Source organism: Pteropus vampyrus, unplaced genomic scaffold (assembly GCF_000151845.1).
Source record: "Pteropus vampyrus isolate Shadow unplaced genomic scaffold, Pvam_2.0 Scaffold3, whole genome shotgun sequence".
NCBI lineage: Eukaryota > Metazoa > Chordata > Mammalia > Chiroptera > Pteropodidae > Pteropus > Pteropus vampyrus.
This window is the reverse complement of record NW_011888784.1, coordinates 13,618,727-13,645,864: the sequence shown is the minus strand read 5'-3', so window position 1 is coordinate 13,645,864 and position 27,138 is coordinate 13,618,727. Positions and strand designations below refer to the sequence as shown.

Here is a 27,138-nt window from a genome sequence, read left to right as displayed (position 1 = left end):
TGCTGAGATTTGAACAGTTCCATAGATTCTGTGTGATCGTGAGCGGTTTACTTCCCTGCATCTCAGTTTCATCATCTGTAAAATAAGGGATTAATTGCACTTCATAGGATTTTTGTAACAGGAATGTGTGACGTGTAGTAAGTGCACAATTATATCTGTTTTTTTTTATTATTATTCATAATTATCAGGTTACAAATGTGGAAAATTGCTGCTATTGTGATATGCTTTTGTTTCAGTAGTTTAAAAAATTTTTCTTCTCTTCAAGATGTTATCATTGGCTTTCATTTTCATCAATTTGACTATGATATGTTTAGGAGTATGTGTGTGCGTGTGCGTGTCCCCATGTCCTATTTGGAGCTCTTAGAACTTCTTTGGTTTGTGGTTTGTTTTGTTTCATTAATTTTGCAAAGTTCTTGACCAATCAGTATCTCTTCAAATATTCTTTCTCTTTTATGTCTTTCTGGGATTCTGGTTACACGAGTTCGATAAGGCATCAGAGATCTTGGATGCTTTGGTTTTATTTTTGTTTTTTTATCTTCTTTGTGTTTCATTTTGAATTATTTCTGCTGCCTTATTTTCAAGTTATTTGCTTCCTGTGCTGTATCCAGCCTACTGATAAGGCCGTCAAAAGAATTCTTTACTTTGTATTTAATACCTGACATTGTACGTTAAAGAACAGTAGAGACTGAGGTAAACAATATTTATGCTCAGAAATGGGCACCCCTTTTCTTCTATAGGCAGGCAGGCAGTGTGCGTTTCAGTCATTCTGGTCACTAGTGGAATTGGATTTGGGTTTTATTGTTACTTTTGTTCTCTTCTGTGTACCAGACTTTAAATTTCTCTAGTGGGCTTCTGCTACCTTGTGCTTATTGTGGATTCTAGAGTACTGATGGGTTTTTCCTAGTGTTCCTGGTCCCTGGGTGTAGGTAGGGCAGGAGTGTTTCCTGACTTTCTTATAGAAGCTTCCAGCTTTAATTTCTATGAGAGAAGGGCCCAAGAATTTACTTTCTCTGAGAGAAGGGTCCAAGAATTGAGCAGTCTTATACATATGCACCACTGACGAGGACTCTATTAGGTCTCTTGTATTAGCCTCATTATTTCTTATAAGCCCCTGGTAGGGGCTTGTTAAAAAAATTGAGCAAGTGAGTACAAACTCTCTTTGTGTCTGGTGCTCCCAGGGATGTGTAGCCCATACTCAGCCTTTAATAATTTGTTAAAATTTTTAGGTGTTTTCTTCTTAGCTTCTTTTTATGGCGACCACTTCAGCATTCTGTGTCCAGTCTCTCTTTAGAGAGGCCGGTCACCCTTTGGAATTCAGTTCACCTGATTGTCTTGTGTCCTGAACTCTGATGGGCCCCCAAATTTTATTCTACAGAGTATCTAGCTCTTTCTCATTGTTAGTATAATAGCAACATTCTCCAGAGACTTTTTGCATTCTAAGCAGGGTAGACGTCTTTTCTAATCATATGTCTTTTATACATATATTTAAATAGTTCTAAGAAGAAATACTTCACATATAGAACTGCCTTTCTAATTTTGAATCTAACAGTAGTGGTTTTTAAAATAATAATAGCAATGCTGAAATGAATGAATAAGAGTATATTCTTTAATAGGTATTTGAGTACCCACAAAGAGATGTTATAAAGCATGCTGTATAATGAGGTTAGTTGTGCATCAAGATGCTTTGATTCTGTGATATTAGAAGAATGAATCTCATATCATGCTTTGCATTTAGTTACAGATTCCACTTTATAATTAATGTTCTACCCTTTGATTAAATTAGATAAAAGCATTGGCCACTCATTTTTGCCTTGATTCTTCTTCTATTTTAAATGTAGAATGAATAAAGAGTATGCCATTCAAAATGAATCTGAATATTATGGTACAGCTTAAATGCTATAACAATTCCGCATAATTCCATAGCAAGTCACAATAATTTTATTAAAGTAAAAACTTTTCTTTCCAAGGTTAGAGTCCTATACTTTGCCATAGTTATCAGTTTTTGCTACCTAATAATGTCTTTATGTCATTCAATATATTTCTCCATTGGTTGTGCATATTGCAAAATCAGGACAGTCACTAAGACTGTCATCATGGATTTTTATTCCTTTTATCCAATATTAATCTAGTGAAAAGGCAAAAGAAAAGAAAAATAAAAGAAAGAAAAAAATGAGCAAGAACCCCAAATGATAAGGAAATCTTTTGGCTAGGACTTCGGTTTGTAAAGACAGTTCAAATTTCTGACCTTTTTCTTTGCAAGTACTGAGAGGACTTCTGGTTCTAGTTGGCCTAACTCTTGAGGTAGCTTAACTCTATCAAGTATTTGATGATTTGTTTTTCTCTGACTTTTAAAATTGTGAACTATTAATTTATTCTCCAGCATTGTAAACCAGAAAGAGAGTGGTCAGTAATTTGCTATTTTGCAATGTTTTTGCAGTTCTTTGTTTTAGGGAATATATGCTATGCTATAATTTTTTTTAAGATTACTAAGCTTAGCTATTTTATTTTTCTAAATTTTAGTTTTATTTATTTTAATGTTTAACAGTTTACTTATAGTTTTATATTCTCTATTATAAGAATGTTTTTGCTCCATAGAATTCCACCTTGCATATTATATTACATAGAAAGTATAATGTATAATTTAACAAAATCAGTTATAAAAGATTTAAACTGTGGGCACTTAAACGTAATAGCCTTTTCCTTACTTTCTATCCATGATCCAACCTATTCTATTAGTTTATTTTACATCTTCAAGGGCGCATAGAGGAAAAATTATAATAATATGAACAAAAGTAATTTATATTGAAAATAAGCTCATGATGCTGCTTTTATTGTCTTTATGACATAGACCATATTAGACACATCAATGACCATAAACATTTGTAATAATCCTTCAATTTACATTAAAAAAAAGTTTGAGATTTAAGTATTTCCAATGCTGACATTTACAATAATTACTTAAAAGCCATGAAAGATAAATGAAATTCAACAGTAAATGTGGGAAAGTAGCTCCATAGCATATTCTGAGGCATTTACTTTGAGGTAAGAAACAAACAAAACTGAGGTGCTCTGTTTTGAGTGTTTTTTGTTTGTGGAATTAGTAGAAGATGAAAACTTGTTATGATACTGGAACTGATTTCAAATTCCATTTTTTAATTGGTGTATAAAAATGATGAAAGTACATTCATCCTTGTATATAGGATGTATATTCACTATAATATATATATATTAAGTCTGCACTATGTGTTTTTCATACTTTTTTCATAGGGCTTTTTCCCTCAGAAGGTCAGACTTCTGGACTTCAGGAACTCAGCCAAAAATTGAGGATACGGAAATAAGAAAGAAAAACAGCAGGGTTTTAGTTTGGTCAATTTTGTTTATTTTCTAGAATGGAGATGAAGTGAAAGTATAAATGTGTCTCTTGCTTTTTTTTCAGTCTTTGCAAGATTTTCCTCATTTCTGTGTTTTAGTCATTTCAGTTAAGTATAGCTTTTTATTGAAGTCCCATCATTACCCTTTTATGTGACTGATAGTTATGTTTCTGCCCACAAATAAAGATCATTCCATTGCCATGATGGTTAGTGATGTTGAGCACCTTTTCATGTACCTGTTGGCTGTTTGAATATCTTCTTTGGAAAAACATCTGTTTAGATTCTTTGCCCATTTTTAAATTGGGTTATTTGGTTTTTTGCCATTGAGTTTTATGAGTTTCTTGTATAATTTGCATATTAACACCTTAGTGGGTATGTAATTTGCAGATATTTTCTCCCATTCCATAGGTTGCCTTTTTATTTTGTTGATGGTTTCCTTTGCTGTGCAGAAGCTTTTTAGTTTGATGTAGTCCCACTAGTTTATTTTTGCTTTTGGTGTCAAATTCAAAGCATCATTACCAAGACCAATGTTAAAGAGTTTGCCATCTATGTTTTCTTCTAGGAGTTTTATGATTTCAGGTCTTAGATTCAAATTTAATCCATTTTGAGTTGATTTTTGTGTATGGTGTAAGATTTTTGTGTATAGTGGTCTGGTTTTATTTTTTACATTTGGCTGTCTAGTTTTCCAGCACAATTTATTGAAGAGATTATCCTTTTCCCATTATATTCTTGGCTCCTTCGTCATAAATTAATTAACTATACATATGTGGGTTTTCTTCTAGGTTCTCTATTCTGTTCCATTGATCTATATGTTTATTTTATGCCAGTACCATTCTGTTTGATAACTATAGCTTTGTAATATAGTTTAAATCAGGTAGGATGATGCTTCCAGCTTTGTTGTTCTTTCTCAAGATCACTTTGGCTAGTTGGGGTCTTTTGTGGTTACATACAAATTTTAGGATTTTTTTTCTATTTCTGTGAAAAATGCTGTTGGAGTTTCGATAGGGGTTGCACTGAATCTGTAGATTGCTTTGGGTAGTATAGGCATTTAAAAAATATTCTTCCAGTCCATGAAGGCAGAATAAATTTCATTTATTTGTGTCTTATTCAGTTTCTTTTATCAATTTCTTATAGTTTTCAGTGTACAGATCTTTCACCTCCTTGGTTGAATTTATTCCTCAGTATTTTATTATTTTTTATGCCATTGTAAATGGGATTGTTTTCTTCTCCTTTTGAAAGGTTATTGTTGGTATATAGAAAAGCAACTGACTTTTGTATATTACTTTTATATGCTGCAGCTTTACTGAATTCGTTTATTAGTTCTAACAGTTTTTTGATGGAGTCTTTAAGCTTTTTTATGTATAATATCATGTCATCTGCAAATAGAAACAATTTTGCTTCTTCCTTTCCACTTTGGATGCCTTTATTTCTTTTTCTTGTCTAATTGCCCTGGCTGCATTTCCTGTGGAAAATTATTTAATAAATCAATGAAAGTAACCAGGACAAAATTTGGGGAAAGTAAAAGTATATGTCATTGCAATATGATAAAGTCTGTAATAAATATGTTTTTTTTTTTAAATATGAGTCTAAGTTTTAAAAGGGCTTATCTCTGTTAAAACCAACCACAGTGATCTTAGAGACCACTTTCTTGACAAAGTCAAGTGATTCTCACTCATCATTTCTTCAATCTATTTCTCATAAAACCCCAGGAAAGTTACAGCCGTAGGCTTTCTAGTTCTCAGGTAGGTTTTAGCAGATTGCAAACTACAGCCTGTAGGCCAAATTCAGGACACTGCCTACTTTGTAATAAAGTTTTACTGGAACAGAGTCATCTTTATTTGGTTATGTATTGTCTATAGCTACTTTTGTGCTACAATGGCAGAATTATTTCATTGCGGAGACTGTATGGCCCACAAAACCTAAAATAACATCTGGTACTTCACAGAAAAACTTTGCCTAAGTTTGGGTGGGGATCATCCACCCAAAATGAGATGTGTAGATCCAAACAGGTGTCTCTTTTCTGTCTTCATTTGTGTTTTTGTGCTTTTACTTCCTAGCACAATTGTTTATTTTGTTTTTCCCATCTTGCTGATTCTGATCTTTAATAGTTGTGTCCAGAATTCCAACTTCAAGATTTTGTGTCCTTATCTTTCTGAGGAAAGCAGAAGAATTGTAGTCCTTCCAGTGAATTAAGAAGAAATTTATTTTTTGTTTGTTTTTTTTCATTTTTGTTTATTTTTACCCTTTATTGATTAGTCTGTTTGCCTGAGCATACATATTTTTTTTCCTTGCTGCATTTTCTTCTGCTTTCTTGCTCCTTTTATTCTACTTTCCTGCTCCTTTTTCTTTTTTTCCATTGACCCAGACCTGCAGTCACTTAATAAAAACAGCACATGTGGAGACCTTTTGGTATAAACCTTTTAGTTAATATCTTAAGGTAAAGGGCATTTTCTCTTCTCATGAAAAGATGCCCAAATAATGCCATCTTTGCCATCCGAGATAGCATATGGCCAGGTAATACCTTATGTTATCTGGAACTATATAGTTGGTTGGTGGGGATTTTAGGTTTGGTTTGGTTCAATGTTAGTTTTTGTTTCATTTTTGTTGTTATTTTATGTTGTATATGTTTATGGGGGCTCATCCTTTCTAAAGATTCTGCAGTGTATGTACAGTGGACTTGTAAGAAACAGGTCAGGGAGAGTAGAAAACTTACAACTAGTAGATAAATAAGTCTTGGAGATCTAATGTACAGTATGGTGAATATAGACGACAATATCGTATCATAAACATCAAACTTGCTAAGAGACTAGATCTTAAATATTCCCACCACAAAAAGAAATGATGATTATCTGACGTGATAAGAGGTACAAATTTTCGCTACAACAGCAATCATATTACAATATACAAATATCAAATTAACATGTTGTGCATGTTAAATTTGCACAGTGTAATATGTCAAATATAATTCAATTTAAAAAATGCACGTGCACACACACACACACACACACACACACACACACACACACACACAGAATAGTGTACCCCTCAGCACCTTGCACCTCCTTGTCCTAATGAAGCAGCCAAGCTAGTTTGTGTCAAGTATATACTGTGTGTTAGGTCAGGTTATAGCTTAAAAGAACAGAGGTCATTTTACCAGAGAATTCCTGGGTACTTGGCACTTAAAACTTATATGACAGTATGCATGTAATAATGAGATGTATAATAGCTTTCAGTAGAACTCTGTAATAAATGTCTTATCACAGCAAATATTATATAGGTATTATTATTAAATCTTTTTTTTCTGTACATTTTAATTCTTTGTAACCAGGACAGTCAGTTTGATGCTTTTATAATCCAATTGGGGAAGAAAACGTGAACTCTCTGTAGTTTTTTTAAATGTTTATCTAATTAACGAAATATATCCTAGACATGTGACACAAGCATAAGTTGCTAGAGTTTTTGTACAAACGTCTTGTTTTGCATATGAAAAAACATGTTTTATATTTTATATGTACTTAAGAAACTGCCTTCTTAGAAGTTAATATTTATTCATATTTAATCAATTTTTCCCAGTATGTTTGTGATCCAGTCTATCCATCTATTGTGATCCAGACAGATTGTATTCTAACAAGATTAGAAAGACTAACAAACAGCAATTTTTTAAAATTAGCATTTTAGTTAATTCATTGTAAAAGAGCTATGACTTTGGTGGCCTGAAAGCTGCTTATCTTAACTCTATAGAAGTGCAAGATAGGCAGAAATGGAACCTGGAACTTCATCATAGTAGTTTAAACCAGTAATCCTCAGTACATTGGTCACCTGGGCAGCTTGATAAAATGCATACTTGGACCCATATCTGGAGAGGATCCCAGGATTTGCATCTCTTACGAGCTCCCAGGCGATACCAGTGCTGCTGTCTATGGATCACACTTCTAGACTTCTTGCCTGATAATAAGTTTTTCTCTATTTACAGCAGGTTGATAATGTGAAAGGTTAAACCCGGTGTAGACAAACTGCTAATATTGAAGTGTACTCTGATAAAGAAGATATATGATTGTGAAGCATTAGGTATAAGCAAAGTATTAACTAGATGAAGGATTATGAATTCCTAAAGGTTATATCCTGACTTCTCTTTTATCTGAATGTAATACTGGTATTTTTCAGAAAAAAAAAAAAGTGGAAGGCTTATAAGAAGCTGCATTTATCACTGGTGAAAACAGCTTTTTGGGCTCTTTGCGTTCCTTGAACCCAGTCTCTCTCCTTCATGGTTGCTTATTTTTCTTTTATGCAGCTTTTTGGCCAGTTCAAATTTTGAATGACATATGAACCCAAAATAAAGAATCATCCTGACTGTTCTTTGAGTCAGTTGGACCTTTTCTCACCTCAGACTTCTGAAAAGTATTTGGTTGTCAAATTAGAGCAGTGGCCCACACTATTTGGTATGATTAATAGCTCAAATAGGAAAAGTGGCTATAAATATATATTTTTCCTCCTGAATTTTTATAATGGTCTGTAACTGAGGAAGAGAGCCTTTCTAAAAGGAGACAGAAAGAGCCAGTGACACTTTCATGGAAATAGATACATAAAACACATTTTTTTAGTTACAAAATTTAGATAATTGTTTGTCCTATATACAAACATAGTAGAGGCATTTAAATTTTATTGTTTATTATAGCTGGTTCTGTTATAAGGAGATATATGTGTTCCTAAAAATCACCACACTGTGCAAAATCATACCCCCCAAAATCCACAGTGTTTATGGGGAAAATGGGCTTAGGGGCCAATGCTCCACAACTTCATCAGTGAAACATTTTTTTAAAGTAACCCAATAAAAACGATATCACAGTTTTACACAAATAATTAAGAAATGTATAAATACTAAAATATGATGCCTTACCTTAAGAATACATTAAGCATGCTTGTAGAAGTGGACTTTGAAAGGGTTACAGTTTATGAGCTATTGTAAGGTGGTAGAAGAAGGGTTACTGAGGTTGGATGGAAAGTTTTAACAATTGATACTGGTGAGTGTGGCTCATAATGCAGGTGAACACATAGCTGGTAGATGTTTGAGGTATGAGGCGTGCGGATGTGTGTTTTGTGCGGTCCTACTGGGCTTGTGTCAGCTGAGTGCCATTTTCTGCCTGCACCTAGTGTTTATCCTGGGTGATGTTCACATTTTGCTCAAATTATTTATGGATACATCAAATGCACTGAAACAAATTTGTGTTTTCAAAACAAGCATTATGGAAGAACTGACAGTATGGTATATGAAAGTTCACACTTGGAGAAATGATTTTTTATTTTATTGCAATTCAGTTGCACAGGCACCAGGGGGAGTAGTAGGTTCACATTTCGCAGGAGCACTGACCAGTGCTTTTCTTAGTTTTGCAGCTGCACATATGGTAGATTATTATCATTTTATGGTTATAGTTATAAGCAATTTGGTAGAAAATGACAGTTAAATTATACAGTGTTACTTTTATTTGTTTTAATTTCATAATCTAAATATATTTTTTAAATGAGAAAACAAAAGGCAGAATAATTTTTAGTAGCAGGAGTAAGTAACCGTTCCTGTTACTAAGTCTTGTGCCACCCAGTGGAGCTTACATTTCATTTTTAATCGATCTCTCGTGTATGATAGAAATTGAAGCATATAGCTGAGAGATTATGTCTACATTCTGGGGAGTGAATGTTTTCAGCTACATTATCATCACTCCTACTACTTATTAAAAGGGAGATTTCACTGGCAATTGGATTGACAAATACATGAATTTAAAAATCCTCTATCATTTCCTAGAGACAGAACATTCCCAAATCCTATTCCATGAGGCATCCTTAGAAATGATGGCAAAGCATATTTATTTTTCTGAACCCTATCAGGATGTGTACGTAGACTGCTCTCTGGGTACAGGCATCATGGCCTGTTGGCATCTTTACATAAAACCCTTTTATTGAACTGAAGGAGTTAACAAAATGCCAAGGAAAAGATGTGCAGAGTGCCTGCCTTGTTTATTTGATACTTGTGTATTCAAAGGGAGTGTCAGATACTTGGTACCTAACACTTGCATGAAGTTAACCATAATCCAATTTTAAATACATATTTATTATAAAAGAATAGATTTGCCTTGAGTAAAAGAACTAAAATTTCTTTTGCAGTATTTAAGTACAAAACTACTTTCATTATTAAGCCTTTCTTAGATATTTCCTTGACTTGCTCTGCATTAACACCTGTTGATGCCCGTATGGTGAGCTGCATATCTTAAAACGCAGTCTATCATTTCTGCATGGTCTATATATTTCAGAGCCATTACCTGAACTGGGGGGAAGATATACATAACCTGCTTGATCATTGAAAATGTCAAATCCAGTAAAGTAATGTAGTGCTTGTTGTAATCTTTATTCCGTTAGTATAAATAGGTCGTATCAGTGATTTTACCAGTGCGAGGTGTTATTTAGCATTCTTTCATTGCTTTTAAGTCATTTTTAAACAGTTATTGCACAAGTGGTATAGATGGAACTAGAAAACAATTCATTTGAGTGTTAGAAAATTGAATATTACTGTAATCTTATTGATGCCAGTTGGAGAAAAGAAGAAATTTTATTTTGATGGATAACATAGTCCTTAATTTTATTCACTGTGATTTCTTTTTTATTGTATATAGGTAACCTTAACTTAATTTACTTGTCATTTTGGATTCACTTCAAAGGATAATCAAGTCGGGAACTAATCGTGTAATATTATTCTCTAGTAAACTAAATTTCACGTTTCCTTCAAATGAAACTGGTATGTGTTAGCACTTTCTTTATAATAAAGTGACATCGTTAAACAACATTTTGATGATAATCCAACAGTAATAGGATATTAAAACTTTTTTAGAGTATTAACTTTTGTTATTTAAATGTAAAACACAGACATTATGATTTGAAAATACCGAAAACATTTTGAGAAATTGGAGCTTTACCAATGGTCTTGCCTTTGTTTTATAAACTGTACAGTGCCAAATATATTCATGTACCTCCACTGGATAATAATCATGTTTGCAACGTGGGACTGCTATAGAACCTCATATCACACTTCTTTTCTTGAATAGTTAAGAAATAGAAATTTGGGGATCACCAGCATATATATTGAGTTTGAAGCTGCGCTAGAATATAAGGTTATAGGAAGAAGTAGTGAAAACAGAATAGGTCCTAGAAAATTATCTTAGGAAATATCTGCATTTAATGGTGGATAGAAGAAGGAAAAGTCAGTGAAAGAGATTTAAAAAGGAGTAATCTGTAAGGAAAGCAGAATAACCAGTAACTCAGAAGAGGAGATTGTTTGAAGAGGGAGAAAGTGGCCAACAAGAAGGATAAAAACCAAAATCAGGTTGTTGTATTTAATAGATTAGAGGAGTCTACAGCCATGCCACCCTGAACAAGCCAGATCCCATCTGATCTCAGAAGCTAAGCAGGGTCGGGCTTGGTTAGTACTTGGATGGGAGACCACCTAGGAAGACCAGGTGCTGTAGGTGTAAAAAGTAAAAAATAAGAGATTGTAAGCTGACAAGGTCCTTGCAATCTGTGAGGTCAGCCAAGGGTTGCCTCGCCTAAAAAAAAAAAAAAAAAAAAAAAAAAGAGGATATTTGTCAAGAATACAGTATAAGTAAAGTGACAGGACAGAAAAACATACTGTATTGAGCCAAAACTTAAATTGGAAATGAGGAAGTAGAGAAAATGAGTATAGATTAATCTTTTAGAATTTTGAATGGTGGGGAGGAGAGAGAGATGTTGGCAGCTTAAGAAGAAAATATTATTTGATGAGGCTTTTCTTAAGATGTACTTAATTGAAGGCTTATGTGAGGAAGCCAAAAGCTATTGAGATTGTGAGAGAGAAAATAATTTATAGGACAATACCTGAATGATATAGAAAAGGGGGAAGTCAGGAACACAGACAGAGATGTTTGTCTTAGAAAGTACTTATTCATTCACTCATTTATTCACATTTATTGAATGCCAAGTCCCAAGGGAATGATGTTTTGAGATGGGAGTTGTGAGTAAGTTGTGGGTATGTTAAACAAGGTTGTGTTGGCCATCTGCCTTTTCTGTTAGAGATGTGCTTAAAAATGAGTAAATTTTCTGCTTCCAGATGCAGTTGCTCAAGCTATTACTCCCTAGTTATTCCATTATAAGTTTCTTCTTTATCCATATCGGACAGTGTTATAATTTGTGTTTCAACTGTCAAACATAATTTAGAAAATTCAAGAAGGGAAAACAGTCTTTATATTTATACTCTTCTTCCTTCCTTCCTGATGTTCCAGAATTCCTTCCTTCATTATTTCCTTCATACTTAAAGAATCTTTAGCCATTCTTTTAGAATATATCTGAATTCTCTTAATGGTCTTTTATCTGAGAATATCTTGATTTCCTCGTCATTTTTGAAGGATACTTTTGCTGGATATAGAATTATAGGATTGACCGTTCTTTTCTGTCAGCTCTTGAAAATGTGCCACTTCCTTCTGGCCCCTAAGTTTTGTGATGAAAATTCACTATCATTTAACTTTTTCCCCATTTAGATATGAGCCGTTTCTCTCTTGCTTTCAAGATTTTTCTTTGTCTTTAGTGTTCATTTTGATTATGATGTGACTTGGCATAGAGTTCATTGAGTTTATCCTGTTTGGGACTTGTGCAGCTTCTTTGTAGGTTTATGTTTCTTGCCACATTTGGAGAAATTTCAAATATTAGTTCTTCATATTCTTTTCCAACTCTACCCTCTTTCTACCCTCTTTATAGGACTCCAGTGACACGAATACTGGATCTTTTGTTACAGTCCCACAGGTCCCTGAGGCTCTGTTCATTTTTTTATTTCAGTCTATTTTCTCCCTGTTAGACTGGACGGTGTGTATTGTTCTATCTTCAACTTCACTAATTTGTTTCTATGTCCTTTCCATTCTTTTGTTGAGCTGATCTACTAAGCTATTCTGATTATTGTATTTTCAGTTATAAAATTTTCCTTCAGTTCTTTATATTTTGTATTTACTTGCTGAGACTTTTTTCATTTGTTTCAAGCCTGTTTGTAATTGCTCATCGAAGTATTCCATGATTGCTGCTTTAAAATCTTTGTCAGATAATTCCAACATCTGTGTCATTTCAGTAGTGGCATCTGTTGATTGTCTTTTCTCATTCAAGTCTCATATTCTGGCTTTTGATATGGCAAGTGATTTTTAATTGTATTCTAGACATTTTAGATATTGTGTTATAGTCTTTATTTAAATCATCTCTTTTAGCAGACCTTTTCTGACATCGCGCCAGTGAGAAAAAAAAGGAGGCTCCTCCTCATTACTTTTAGGTGGAGAAAGAAGTTCAGGGTCCCCACTCAGCCTCTTTTGACACTCAGGGGGAGGTAGGGACTTTATTACTATTGGGTGGGTGGGCGGGGGCGGGGGGGGGGAAGTTGAGCTCCTTACTAGACCTCTGCTGATACCATCCTGGCTGAGAAGGGCAGGGGCTTCCCAGATGGCCTTCATTATTGCTGCTGATATGTGCGAAATTCTTGGTTTTCCACTCAGCTTTCTTTGACACCACCCCAAAAAGGGAGGAACACCTCATTAAAGCTAGATGGGAGTGGAGGTTTAGGTTCCCTGTGAGACCTCTACTGGTAATCATGAGGGTGAAAGAGGTAGAGGAGGGAGTTATTACCATCAGATATGGATTAAAGTACTGGCTTCCCCTCAGTGGTCTCTGATACCACTGTGGCAGAGCGGAGTAGGGGCTAGAGTGATACTTAGAAGTCTAGGCTCCTCACTTAGCATGTGCTGATGGAAGTATGGGTGAGGTTGCAGTATTTTCTGTGCTGGTTGTCTAGGATAAGGCAGTTCTTGTCCAAAAGTTTTTGGTTTTGCTAAACAGGGTCCCTTTCCTTTTCTTTTGGCTAGTGAGAGCAGGCTACTTTTGGATTTGTGTGTGTGTGTGTGTGTGTGTGTGTGTGTGTGTGTGCGCGCGTGCACGCGCGTGCGCGTGTCCATTGGCACTTCTCCAATACCCAGTCCAGGGTATATGAGGCAAAAACAAAACTAGACAACGTAACACTGTGTTTTTCTCCAGTTTCTAAGGCCCTTAGCCAGTCTACCACCTTCTCCCTATCTTTCAGAGTCTTATATTTGTTTTACATATGAGGTCCAGGGCTTTTAACTGTACTTAGTTGAATAGGAGAAATTATGTTTACTCCATCTTGTCTGGAACCAGAAATCCCATTGTACTTATTTTACTTTTTTCCTTAAAAATTTTTTTCTGGTTACTAACACTGACCCAATCTTCTGAACACATTCTGTTGTATTTAAATGTCTCATCTTTGTCCAAAAGAGGATTTTTTTTTCCTTCTCTCAGTGCAGACATGGGTGAACTGACTTAGCTAAGGCTGGTTTTTCAAGAAAAATCACCAATAGGCAAACTAAATGTAGAAATTTTCTGCTTCCTAGTGGAATTACTAAAAACAGTCAGAAAATTAAATAGAAATCATAACCATTCTATTCATTACTTTTAATTTTTACAGTAGATCCAATTCTCTTTTGTTAAGCATACATAAAAACCTAGGTCTCAGGGATTTTCTTTTAAATGTGGTCTCTTGGATTAATTTATTTAAGAGTCAGTGTTAAAACAGTAAGGCAAAAACCTAACTCCTTGATTTTAATGATACTGTAAAACTTTTCTCCTTGAATATTTTGGGCTATTTCTCTATAATATTTGAGTGGAGGGTCAAGCAAATAATCTGGTTCTTTACTAGTTTTTAAAATGTCATTCTGCTAAACAGTCCACATAAGCTCAATTATATTAGGAACCAGTGAAGTGAAGTTGTTCATAAAATGCTTTATTACCTTCAGTTTTTGCAGCATTTGCTGAGTTTAGATAATAAACCTGCACATAGGAGTTACTTAATTTTTCTCTGAGCAATCATTTACATTTGTGAGCAAAAGCCTCAGTCATTTTCAAAGAGGCAAGAAATGAGATATTCCTACTACTTTTTCTAATTTAACCTTAAAATGTTAGATGTGATTCCATTCCATAAGAACTCTCCATTTTCACTCTAGTTATGAATACTGTTTTATGGAAATTGTTTGATTTTTACTGAGAATTCTATTGGCTCAAATTTGCATACTGCATTAAAAAATGTATGCAACTCTGGTGAGAATGCTCTTCCCTAAGGCCATAGCTAATAGTCTGGCAATGATAAGCTGAATTCAGAAATTATACTGTAAATTTAGGCTTAAAAGTGTGCTTGGGCAGAAGATAGATATCTGTTTGAAAGTACAAGAGAAAAAAATGAGGTTGTTTTTCCTGTGGACTCTTTACCCCAATATAACTTCTTAGGCCCTACAGGTAATATTTGCTAATTGTATTTCTTCAATAGTCAGCCACAATAGAAACATTATGCTGCTCTGAAAATATAGAATGCTGTGTCCTTCTAAAGAAGAAAATGAGTTATTTTGCATCTCTTATTTTTATATACTTTTTTTTCCAAGACAAAAACAAGTGACCAAAAGAGAGAAAAAAAAACATCATATCCTAAGGTTGGACTAAAGGAAGGAAGCAAAGGAGTCCGATAATGTATTATACTTCAACATAAAGAAGGAGATTGGGCTTCCTCCCATGATATGGAGGAGGTAGAGTACTTAGAGATGCTGTACACACTCAAAGATGATTGTGGTCCCCAGGCCAGCAGTCAGCATCACTCAGAAGCCTGTTAGAAATGTATAATCCTAGGCCCTACCTCAGATCTACTGAATCAGTATATACTATCTAGCAAGATTCACAGGTGATTCCCGTGTACATTACTTTTTAAGAAACACTGATCTTTAGTGGTTCTAGGACTTTACTCCAAATCTCAGCTCACTGGCAAAGTAACCCTGAGTAAGTTGTTAACCATTCTGTGGTACAGATTTACTAGTAAAATGAGACTAATAATAGTACTTTGTATTTTTTTTTCTTTTGATGAAAATTAAATATAATATCTTTAAAGTGTCCCACCCCAAGTAGAGGTTATAGTGAGTTATCTTCAGATACTCTAATTCAGATACTTACCTATTCCGGATGATAAACATTTAATTGTGCCATAGATGATAGTTGTATCTGATTCTAATAAGAGAACGCTAATGAGGAATCTGAAGAAAGGAGAGATGACAAGAAAAAAATTAAAAGAGCCGAAAGATTTACTGTAAGAGGAAAGCATAATGCCACTGGATTACTTAGTTTGGCAAAGAGAAGATTAAGGGACCTCTTAAATTCAGTTTATATTTCCACTCAGAAATGAATGGTCTTACATAGCAGCATAAATAGTTCAAGTAGACAAATATAGGAGTATGACGAGGGGGAGGTATCATATATATTGATATTGGTAGTTCATGGAGAGTTTTAATTTATGACAAGAATGAAATTCTGCTTGAAGATAGGGAGCAAGATGAGATGACTTCTTTCTAGGAAGCTTTTAGCCCATTCCTCATGGCTGGAGCTAGTAGGCCCCAGGTTGGCATGTTTAGCTCTGCTTCACAAAGCACTATACTCACAACTTCACTTATTGACCTTTCAGAGTCTAGAGAGCTTAGTGTGTGGACTGTTTTCAGTGGTCTGTATTGTCAGGAATTTACCCATTTTACAATTGGAAATTTTCAAGTGTTAATCATTGTTACTGCAGTTCACTTTAAAAAGTAACTTCTGGTTGGGGTAGGAGTGTGATAACAGCCTTCTTTTCCTACAGTTCTAGGCTAGTTGCTGTAACTCAAAAAAAGACTAAATTGATTTAAAGCAGCCTTTTAAATGGAGAAAATACATCTCCTTCAGATCTAGCTGAAATATGAGACCTTTAAACAAAAGATAAATTTTTAAGCAGGTTAGAAACAAGGAAAAAATGCAGTTTTCAATAGAAGCAGTTTTGCAACCTTGTCTTTAACGTCTACCATGAATGCTTGAATATGTATATCCATAGACTATTATGTGAAAAGGAAACTATAAAGAAATCAAAATTCTCATCAATGTGGCACATTGATAGCCTGCTTTTTGGGATATCTGCATATGAACTTTTAAGTGTCTTTACCTTTAAAATTGGAGAAATAAACAAGGGTCTAATGATCTGAGCAAAAGATCTAAATAATCTCAGTTCCAAATCTGTTTCTGTCACATCTTGTGACTCTGTAAGAAACAAAGTAGAGACTATAATGCTTAGAAAACTCTAAAAAAGTTAATTTAATTACTCTAACCAGATATCTTTCTATGGCTCATGTTTTTGTTGCTGTTATTCAGACAAACTAGAGTCCAGAAAGAGCTGGGTGAGGCATTTGACTCTTCTTTCCCTTTGTAAGTATTTAGAACATTTAAGTTTTCTCTGTTTATTTTAGAGATTTCTTTCTCTCATCAAAGATTACTGTCATCAAGATATTGCACTGTGACCTTGCACTGAATTTGCCATAAATTTCTTTTTAAAAAATTAATGGGAAATTTTCAGACTCGTATCATTCGGTTGTAGTCCAGCACAGACCACAATTGAATAAAAAGGGTGTAATCATTCATATGAAATTCTTGTCTGTCACTGCTAATCAATTCATCTTGGTATCAGTTTTTATTTTACCAACAATCCATTTTCAGTTGCATATATAGTCATTGAGTAACAAAAAAGATATGTAAATTGGACCTGTGTTTATGTCAGAAAAATGCGTATAGTTTTTTGAAAGGGGAGAAAAGGAAATGATTGTGAGGTGAGAAATTTGGCATGGCTGGAAAGCAGTTTGCTTCAGATGGGAAAATCTTGTGAGATTGGAACAATTTAAATTTTTTAATGAATCAGTATTTTTAGCTATCCTCTTGGCTAGTTTAAAGACCACATGGTCTATCTACTTGTTTCAGTTCCAAACTGAAAGCTAACATGAAATTCAGTAGGCACTCCTTTATTTTTATTTCTTTATTCATTCCTCTAACATTTTGAAGTGCATGCTGTGTGCTACAGAGATACCAAGATCAATATACTGTGATTTGTGGGAATACACAGGCCACTTCAGGTAATAGTAATGTATAAAATAATTTTAGCTATACGCCATTTTTTATTCTAAAGGTGTTTAACTCTACCTGGGAGGTCAGTGAAAGCATGAAGGAAGAGATGACATAAAAGCTGAGTTCGAAATGATAAGTAGGAATTTTGTAACATTGGGGGCAGATAAAACATTCTAAGCAGAATACAAAGTGTATGCTGTCTTTATTATATAGCATGTAGGTGTTCAGAGTGAAAGGAGTACCTGCCATATAAAAATCTTGGAGTTCTTTACTTCTGGAGTCTGTGACTAATGGATTAGAGTTTCGCCTCATGGTCAGCTGTTTTTATCTCAGGGTGATCCTGAACAAAGCATCTCTTTCTGCCCAGGAGCTTCTTTCTTTGATATGAAAATAGCATAACTTTCGACTACCAGAACAGTAGGGGAATTGGTGAACACATAAGTAATGTCACACTTGTGTTTCGGCAAAGGTCACCAATAGCCTCCTCAACTCAATCTTTAACTGGTGTGGCCTCTGCAGCTTTGGACACAGTTGACTACATCTTTTTATTGATTCCTTTTTTCTTTGCCTGCCCTTCACATATTGTTGTTACATTGGTCCTCTTCTCTTCTCTCAGTTTAAATGTTTCTTCTTCAAGAGGTTTTCCCTGGTTCCTCAGTCATTTAGGTGCCCTTTGGAAGTGCTAGCATAGCACTATATAATCTTCTTGCCACTACTTTGATCGTACATTATTGTAAGTATGTGTTTGATTACTTGCCTTCATTGCTGGATGGTAAGGTCACTGCAGGAAATAGTGTTGGTTTTGTTCATCATTGTAGGTCTTGCATCTAGCACAGACGTTACTGTGCTCAGTAAATGTATTTACTTAATGTTTATTGAGCATCTGTTACATAGGCTAAGGAATTCAGCAGGAAACAGATAAATGTTCCTGCCCTTATGGAGCTCATTTCTTGAATGAATGAAAGACTGAGCAAACAAATGAATGAAACTACACACTCCCTGGATAGTGTTATACACTCTTATGTCTTCAGCCACCACATACAACGTGATTAACTCCCGAATCTCTTACAACTGAGACTTCTTTTCTGAATTCTAGGCCCAAGGATCCAAGTGTCCCCTCTTGGCCATCTTGACTAAATGCTCCCCAAGTATTTCCAACTCAGTATGTGTAAAAGCTGCACCTTCTTCCCCCAAACCTCTTACTTATTCTACATTCTCTGTCTTGGTAAATGGAACTGTGCATCCGGTCATATATCTTCTCACCTAATTCATAAGTTGACAATGTCTTAAATTTCCCTTTTCAATCACTTCCCTCGCAAAATTCCTACCACTGTTACTTCAGTTCAAGCCTCTCTTATCTCTTTCTTAGAGTGTTGTAGCAATTTTCTAACTGGTTGCCGTGATACTATTCTTAAGCCCTTTAATCCATCCTTCACATTCCTACCAAAGGTGTCTATAAAATGAAAATTGGCTGTAAGACATCAATGAAATTTTATAGAAATAAAATTCAAACAACTTAGTATAACATTCAAGATCTGGGCCCTGTTTATCTCTGCAGCCTCTTCACTCATTCTCCCTCCTTATGATGACCAGTTAACCATCTGTTCTGTATTACTTGGAATTCTCTTAATGTGCATATCTGTTTCATTTTTCCATGCCTTTGCTCCTGATGATCTCTCAGCTGAGGGAACTCCCCACCCCACCTACCCAGTGCATCTGTATAGTCCTTTTCCAAAATTCATTTCTATGGTCACATATTCTCTGGGGCTTTTCCTGACTTCCCCTCCGTGTGGTCAAAGTGATCACTCACCTCAATTTTTAAAAAAATCTCCACTGTATTCTGTGTTTAAATGTCTTTCCTAGAACATGTTATCCTTATTTGTTCAGATCTCTTTCTCTTAGCCTCTTGATTTTTTCTCCAGCTTTATTGAGATATTTTTGACATACAACATTGTGTAAGTGTAAGGTGTACAGTATGATTTGGTACATGTATACACTGAAACTGTTACCACAATAAGGTTAGTTAACACATCCATTTCCTCACATATTTAACTGTGTGTGTGTGTGTGTGTGTGTGTGTGTGTGTGTGTGTGTGTGTGTGTGTGTGAAGAACATTTAAGATTTATAATCTTAGAAATTTTTAAGTATACAATACAGAATTGTTAACTATAGTCACCAGGCTATACATTAGTTCCTCCAGAACTTATTTTTCTTAAAACTGGAAGACATCCTTTCATTTGACTCTGTACTAAATCATGATTACTAACTACCAAATCCAAGCTTCCCAGATATCTGAGGCAAGGGTGGGGCAGGGTGATGGGGGTGGGTGATCCCTGCTGCTCCAGACGAATTCTTCCAGCTTAAGCCAATCACCTTCTACTTTTGGCAACCTTTTAGTATGTCCTGTCTTCTGGTCCTTCTTCCACCTCTGATTTTTCTCTCACATAGAGTTTTTGTTCTTTCATCTTACTAGTCATCCTGCTTTGGTCTTTAGTTTTATTTTTCTATATACAATAGACCCCCTTCTTCATGGGGATATGTTCCAAGACCCCCAGTGGATGCCTGAGACCACAGATAGTACTGAGCCCTATACATACTATGTTTTTTTTCCTATACATACATACCTATAATAAGTTTAACTTATAAATTAGGCACAGTAAGAGATTAATAACAATAATAATAAAATCGAATAATTATAACAATATACTGTAATAAAAGTTATATGAATGTGGTCTCTCTTTCTCTTAAAATAGCTTGTTGTATTATACTCATTTTTTTTACTTAAAGGAGGCACTTTATAGCTTCTCTTTGGTATATCCAAATTATCAGCATCACTAATCTTGCTCTTTGGAGCTATTATTAAGTAATTATTAAGTAATAACACAAGTGCCGAGATACTGCAATGGTGGATCTGATAACTGAGCAGTCTACTAAGTGACAAATGGGTTGGTAGCATAAACAGAAAGTATATGTTGGACAAAGGGCTGATTCACATCCTGGGTGGGACGGCATGAGATTTCAACGTGTTACTCAGAAAGATGCACAATTTAAAACTTATGAATTGTTTATTTCTGGAATTTTTCTTTTAATATTTTTGATGATGGGTAACTGAAACTACAGAAAGCAAAACCATGGATAAAGGGGTACTACTGTAATACATTTTGGAGTTAGGGCTTTAAGCTTTGCAAAATAACCATTTCCAGCAGCCATTTCAGCTAATTGATTTGATGTTTAGGTTCTGATGTGATCTTGCTTATTAATATTATTTTATATTGTTTTCTTATGGAAATTTTTTTCTTTGATGAGGTTGTGATGACTGCTCTTTTTCTCAGTTCTTAAATGGTGGTTGGGCAGACCACCAGACTGTTAACACCATCGTGTTAGAGTTACATCCATGGTTCGGAGTACACTTTCCCGTAGGTTTGATTTTTCTATATTTGTTGTGTTCTTTTCTGTCACTTGGCCAGGATTATGTTAAATATGTCTTCTCACTATATTCTCTCCCCCCAAATCAGTGAAGAAGCCATTTTACCACATTTTCCTAACAGAAATTCCTCTCTTTAGGTAAAGGGTTAAAGTCTCATTGTGCTGGGAAGAAAGGAAAATACTGTTTTCTGTGGACACATATTTTGGATTTTCCAGGAAAAGAGAGACATTCCAAAATTTGGTGAATCAAGACAGTATTAAGAAATTGATAAAGATAGGACTGCATATTTTGATATTTTGCCACATAACGTGTTTAAATTAATTTGCCTATACTGGTATACCTCAGAGATATTGCAGATTTGGGTCCAGACCACTGCAATAAAGCGAGTATCACAATAAAGCAAGTCATATGAATTTTTTGGTTTCCCGGTGCATGTAAAAAGTTATGTTGACATTATACTATAGTCTCTTGAGTGTGTAATAGCATATGTCTAAGAAAAGTACTATATATACCTTAATTAAAAAATACTTTATTGGATGTGGTTCCATAGTATAGTAGTTAGCATGTCTACTTTACACGCAAGAAGGTCCTGGTTTCACGCACCAGTGGAGCCACAGTCCGTGGACTCTGGCCATGCCACCCTGAACAAGCCCGATGTCTGATCTTGGAAGCTAAGCAGGGTCGGGCCTGGTTAGTACTTGGATGGGAGACTACGTAGGAAGACCGGGTGCTGTAGGAATAAAAATAATAATAATGTTATTGCTAAAACATGCTACCATCTTAGCCCTCAGTGAGTCATAATCTTTTTGCTGGTGGAGGGTCTTCCTTCAATGTTGATGGCTTACTGACTCAGGATGATAGCTGAAGGTTGGGGTGGGTGTTACAATTTCTTAAAATAAGACATCATTGAAGTTTGACCTGTTGATTAACTCTTCCTTTCACAAACTATTTCTCTGTAATATATGATGCTGTTTGTTAGAATATTACTCACTGAAGAACTTCTTTCAAAATAGGAGTCAGTCCTTTCAAACCCTGATGCTACTTTATCAACTAAGTTTATGTAATATTCTAAATCCTTTGTTGTCATTTCAACCACCTTTGTAGCAGCTTTACCAAGAATAGATTCTGTTTCATGAAATCACTTTCTTTTCTCATCCATAAGAAGCAACTCCTCATGCATGAAAATTTTATGAGATTTCACAATTCAGTCACATCTCAGGCTCCACTTCTAATTCTCTTGCTATTTCCACTACATCTGCAGTTACTTCCTCCACTGAAATCTTGAACCCCTCAAAATCATCTATGAGAATCATTTATGAAGTTGGAATCAACTTCTTCCAAACTCCTGCTGATGTTGATAGTTTGACCTCTTCCCATGAATCATGAATGTTTTTAATGGCACCTAGAATGTTAAATCTTTTCCAGAGATTTTTAATTTACTTTACCTAGGTCCATTGGAGGAATCACTATCTATGGTAGCTATAGCCTTATGAAATGTGTTTTTTTTTTTAAATAATAAGACTTGAAAGTCAAAATAACTCCTTGATACATAGGCTTCGAAACGGATGTTGTGTTAGCTATGAAAACAATATTAATCTCCTTGTACATCTCCATTAGAACTCTTGGGTGGCCAGGTGCATTGTCAATGAGCAATAATATTTTGAAAGGAATATTTTTTTTCTGAGCAGTAGGTCTTAACAGTGGGTTAAAATATTTAGTAAACCATGTTGTAAATAGATGTACTGTCATCCAGGCTTTATGGTTTCATTTATAGAGCATAAGCAGAGTAGATTTAGCATAATCTTTAAGGGCTCTAGGGTTTTCGGAATGGTAAGTCAGCATTGGCTTCAAATTAGAGTCACCAGCTGCATTAGCCCTAACAAAAGAGTCAGCCTGTCCTTTGAAATTTTGAAGCTGGGCATTTACTTCTAGCTATGAAAATCATAGGTGACATCTTCCAGTTTTTTGTCTGCATTGAAAAATCTGTTGTTTAGTGTAGCCACTTTCTATTCATTATCTTAGCTAGATCTTCTGGATAACTTGCTGCAGTTTCTACATCAGCACTTGCTGCTTCCTTTTGTACTTTTATGTTACGGAGACAGCTTCTTAAACCTCACGAACCAACTTCTGCTACCATTGAATTTTTCTTCTGCAGCTTCCTCACCTCTCTCAGCCTTATAAAATTGAAGAGAGCTGGGTCCCTGGTCTGGGTTAGGTTTTGGCTTAAGGGAATGATATAGCTGGCTTGGTCTTCTATCCAGACCACTAGAACTTTCTCCATATCAGCAATAATACTGTTTCACTTTCTTATCATTCATGTGTTCACTGTATTAGCATTTTTAATTTTCTTCACAGACTTTGCCTTTGCATTCACAACTTGTCTAACTGGTGTAAGTTGCCTTGCCTTCCGCCTATCTCTACTTTTGACATGGATTACTCACTAAGCTCAGTCATTTCTAGCTTTTGATTTAAAGTGAGAGATGAGCAAGCCTCCTTTTACCTGAACACTTATAGGCCATTGTAGGGTTATTAATTGGCCTAATTTCAATATCGTTTCATCTCAGGGAATAAGGAGGCCTGAGGAGAGGGAGAGAGATGGGAGAATGGCCGGTCAGTGGAGCACTCAGAACACACACATTATCAATTAAATTTACCTTCTTATATGGGCACAGTTCATGATGCCCTCAAAACAGTTACCATAGTAATATCAAAGATCACCAATCACAGATCACCATAACAAATATAATAATAATGAAAAAGTTTAAAATATTGTGAGAATCACCAAAATTTGATACAGAGACTTGAAGTGAGCAAATGCTGTTAGAAAAAAATGGTGCTATTAGACTTGCTTGGCACAGGGTTGCCACAGAGCTTCAATTTGTAAAACACGCAATAAAGTGAAGCACAATAAAGCAAGGTATGCCTATAATTTGTCTTCATGGCTGTATTGGACTTTTAGGCTGTATAATTGTGCTAGCTTCTTTGAGAGTCAAATTCATATTCTGTATTCAAGCTAATCTGTTCACCTACTATAAACATTACTGTCTATGGTAACAGCTAGGATAAAAAAAATTCTTTTTCTATACATCTATGGCAGAGATTCTTGGGACCACCACAATTGTTACTGTCTTTTCGAGCTTGCTGACAAAAAACATGGAAATATAAAACCTGCCTGGTCTGGTATAGATTGCCTTTGAAAACATATTAGCTTATTTAGACCACTGTTCATTCTATTGTTGTTGTTTTTAAGATGCTGAGTAGTCAGCAAACTCTTCTAATTAATGTATTCTTTGAGCTTAGTAACCTCTCCTTTCATTATGAGCAGCTCCTCTTCTATAAGCCATCACTAGCTCCTTTTTTGTTAAAGGTTAATAATAAGAATAATGAAGCAAATGGTTATTTATGCAGTCATGATTGACAAAGGTTATTAGAACAGGAATCTGCCCAGAAGCAATGATTAGGTTACAAAAATGTTACAGAATACTGAAACCAATCACCATTTCTGACATTTAAGCAATACCATTTTCACCTTAATCATGATAACCTGTTGTAAAAGTATTTATACAGAATAATCTCATTGGACAGTATTTTTTATGCCAACAGCATACATAATTAAGTGTAAAGGGAAGAGTCAGAAATGATTTGAGAGAAAAAAATGGGCCTGGGGAGGGAATTCCACAACGAGCAGTGAGGAGCAGAACTCACTCGCATAGAACTGTCTGTCCCCAGACACCTGATCTACACAGTTGGGTGACCTTTTCCATTTGTTATCTTCATCTTGAGCACTTTGCAAGTTTGAGGAGCTGTGGAAGACAGTACCCTAGGTTAGGTTGCTATGTTCTTCATACTAAACTATAAAAAAAAATATGGGCATAAAGTTTCCTAATGATGGTTTTATTAATTAAACACTGACTTTACTAACATTGTGCAAAACTAACAAACAAGACAAAAATCTAATTATATCCCTTTATGTTTAATATAGTTAGAACTTTCTATGTAAATTAGGCAGTAATTATTTTTACCAGAACAGTATCACCACTTCTACCCTGAATTTTTTCATTTTGGTAACAGCTTTATTGAGATGTAATTCACCCTTTTGAAGTATATGATTCAGTGGTGTTGAGTATATACCTAAAGCTGTGCAAAGACAACATCTAATTCCAGAGCATGTTCATTACCTCGCCACAAAACCCATAATCATTAGCAGTTTCTTCCTATTTACCTCCAGCCCCCTTGCAACCACCAATGCACTTGCTGTTTGTATGGCTTTGCCTATCCTGGACATTTCTTTTTCTTTCCTTCAGCTTTTCTCATACAATAGGCACTTAATAAAATTGGAGAAGACAAAGTAAAGTGGCCATGGATGACTGTAACTCTTATTCGTCATCTGGTATACTTAGAACTGAGTATTATTCCCCTGGCTCATTGCAAGAGGTATTTAAAACAAAAAGAATAACAACAGCTTAATATAAATGAAATCATATTATATGTAGTATTTTGTGTTTGCTTATTTTGTGTGTGTGTGTGGGGAGGTGCTTCTTTAGCACAGTATATTCGAGGTTCATTCATATAATAGCATATAACAATACCTTTTTTCTTTTTATGCTGAATATCATTGTACATATATATACCACATTTTGCTTATCTGTTTATCACTTGGTAGACATTTAGGTTGTTTTCACATTTTCACTGTTATGAATAATGCTGCTCTGAATATGCATGTACAAGGTATTACATATATTTTCAGTTCTCTTGGGTACATACCTAGAAGTAGAATTTCTGGGTCACATGTGATAGCTCTATGTCTTACTTTTTGAGGCACTGCTAAATTATTTTCCAAAGCAGCAGCACCCTTTACATTCTCATCAGCTATGTCGGAGGCTTCTAGTGTCTCCATATTTTAGTCAATGTGTACTATTGTTTGACTTTTTGTTATAGCCATCTTAATAGATACAAAATGTATCTCATTGTGATTTTGATTTGCATTTCCCTGATGGCGAATGATGTCAAAAATCTTTTCTTGTGTTGCTTGGCCATTTCTATATTTTTTGGGGGGGGGAGGTGGGAGGGATATCTATTCAAGTCCTTTGCCCATTTTTAATTAGGTTAACAGTTTTGTATTGTTAACTTATGTAAGGTCTTCATATATTCTATATACCAGCCTCTTATCATATATATGGTTTACAAATATTTTCTCTCATTCTGGAGATATTTACTTTTCAATTTCTTCATAGTGTCTTTTGAAGCACAAAAGTTATTAATTTAGAGTCCAATTTGTTTTTGTATTCTTTCGTTTCTGTACTTTTAAGTGACCATTGCTTTATCCAAGATCACAAAGATTTACTTTTCAGAGTTTTATAGTTTTAGCTCTTACATTTAGGTCAGTGATTCATTTTCAGTTAGTTTTGTATGTGGTGCGAGGTAGTGGTTCAGCCTCATTCTTTTGCATGTGTTTATATTTCTTTTTATTTATTCAGATTTAAAGATCTGAGAGAGAAACTTCCCATCAAATGGGATGCCCATTATTATTCTTTGTGACTTACTATTTCATGATTTTAGGGGTTTGGGGAGGAATACATGTACTGTGTTCCTCTGAAGACTACACTTACTTGCACCCTCACCAAATGTGGTTGCATTTCTGCCTCTATTTTGCTTATTGGAATCTGAAAAGCAGCACTCATGGATACAGTTTGACTCCATTTATTAGGTTTTTTTCCCTTAATTTGCAATCTTACCTCTTCAGCAACAGTATAGAGAATGCCAAGAACTTCTAAGCCTCTATCAGAAATATCTATCAGAACAGCAGGAGAAGCTCACCATGTCTCTCTCTGAACTCGATGCTGCTAGAATGCAGGAACAACAGGTAAGCATCTTTATTCTTTTCTTGTCTTTAATGGATCAGCAAAATGTCAGAAGACTCATTTGCCTTTTACTTTAATTGTCTCATGGTATATAATATTATCTTAAAACATGCAAATACAGCACGTTATTGAGCTGATGTCTTTTACTTCCCTCTTTCCCTTTCCTCCTCTGTTCTTGAGCCCCAGAGGTCAGGAATGATTACTTGAAGCAGGCTGTAGGTCAGTGGGGAAGTGCCTGGTTGTATGAAAACACAGCAGGAATGGTAAAGAAAACTCACTGTTTTGTTGCTTAATGAAGATCAGGTGGGCTGTTTGTTACTCATTGTCGTTATGGAAAACACTAATAAGCCTTTCCTAACTCATGCTTACATTGTTAGAATAATAAAAGTGACTTGGTAACTTAAAGCTTTAATTGAATAAAATTAGAATATTTTGCATGATTTTATGTTTGTATATATGTATA

General features: G+C 35.0%; 1 protein-coding gene and 1 non-coding gene across 2 annotated transcripts in view; both read left to right on the top strand.

Moving 5' to 3' along the window:
• Positions 1-27,138, top strand: part of KIAA1328 (KIAA1328 ortholog) — a 238,183-nt gene that overhangs the window by 77,387 nt on the left and 133,658 nt on the right. The window contains exon 6 of the mRNA XM_023531545.1: positions 26,550-26,677. Within this exon, the coding sequence (XP_023387313.1) occupies positions 26,550-26,677 (128 nt within the window). The remainder of the gene's footprint in view (positions 1-26,549; positions 26,678-27,138) is intronic.
• Positions 10,767-10,885, top strand: LOC111741831. The gene has a single exon (XR_002781098.1). It is a non-coding gene; the product is annotated as a 5S ribosomal RNA (ribosomal RNA).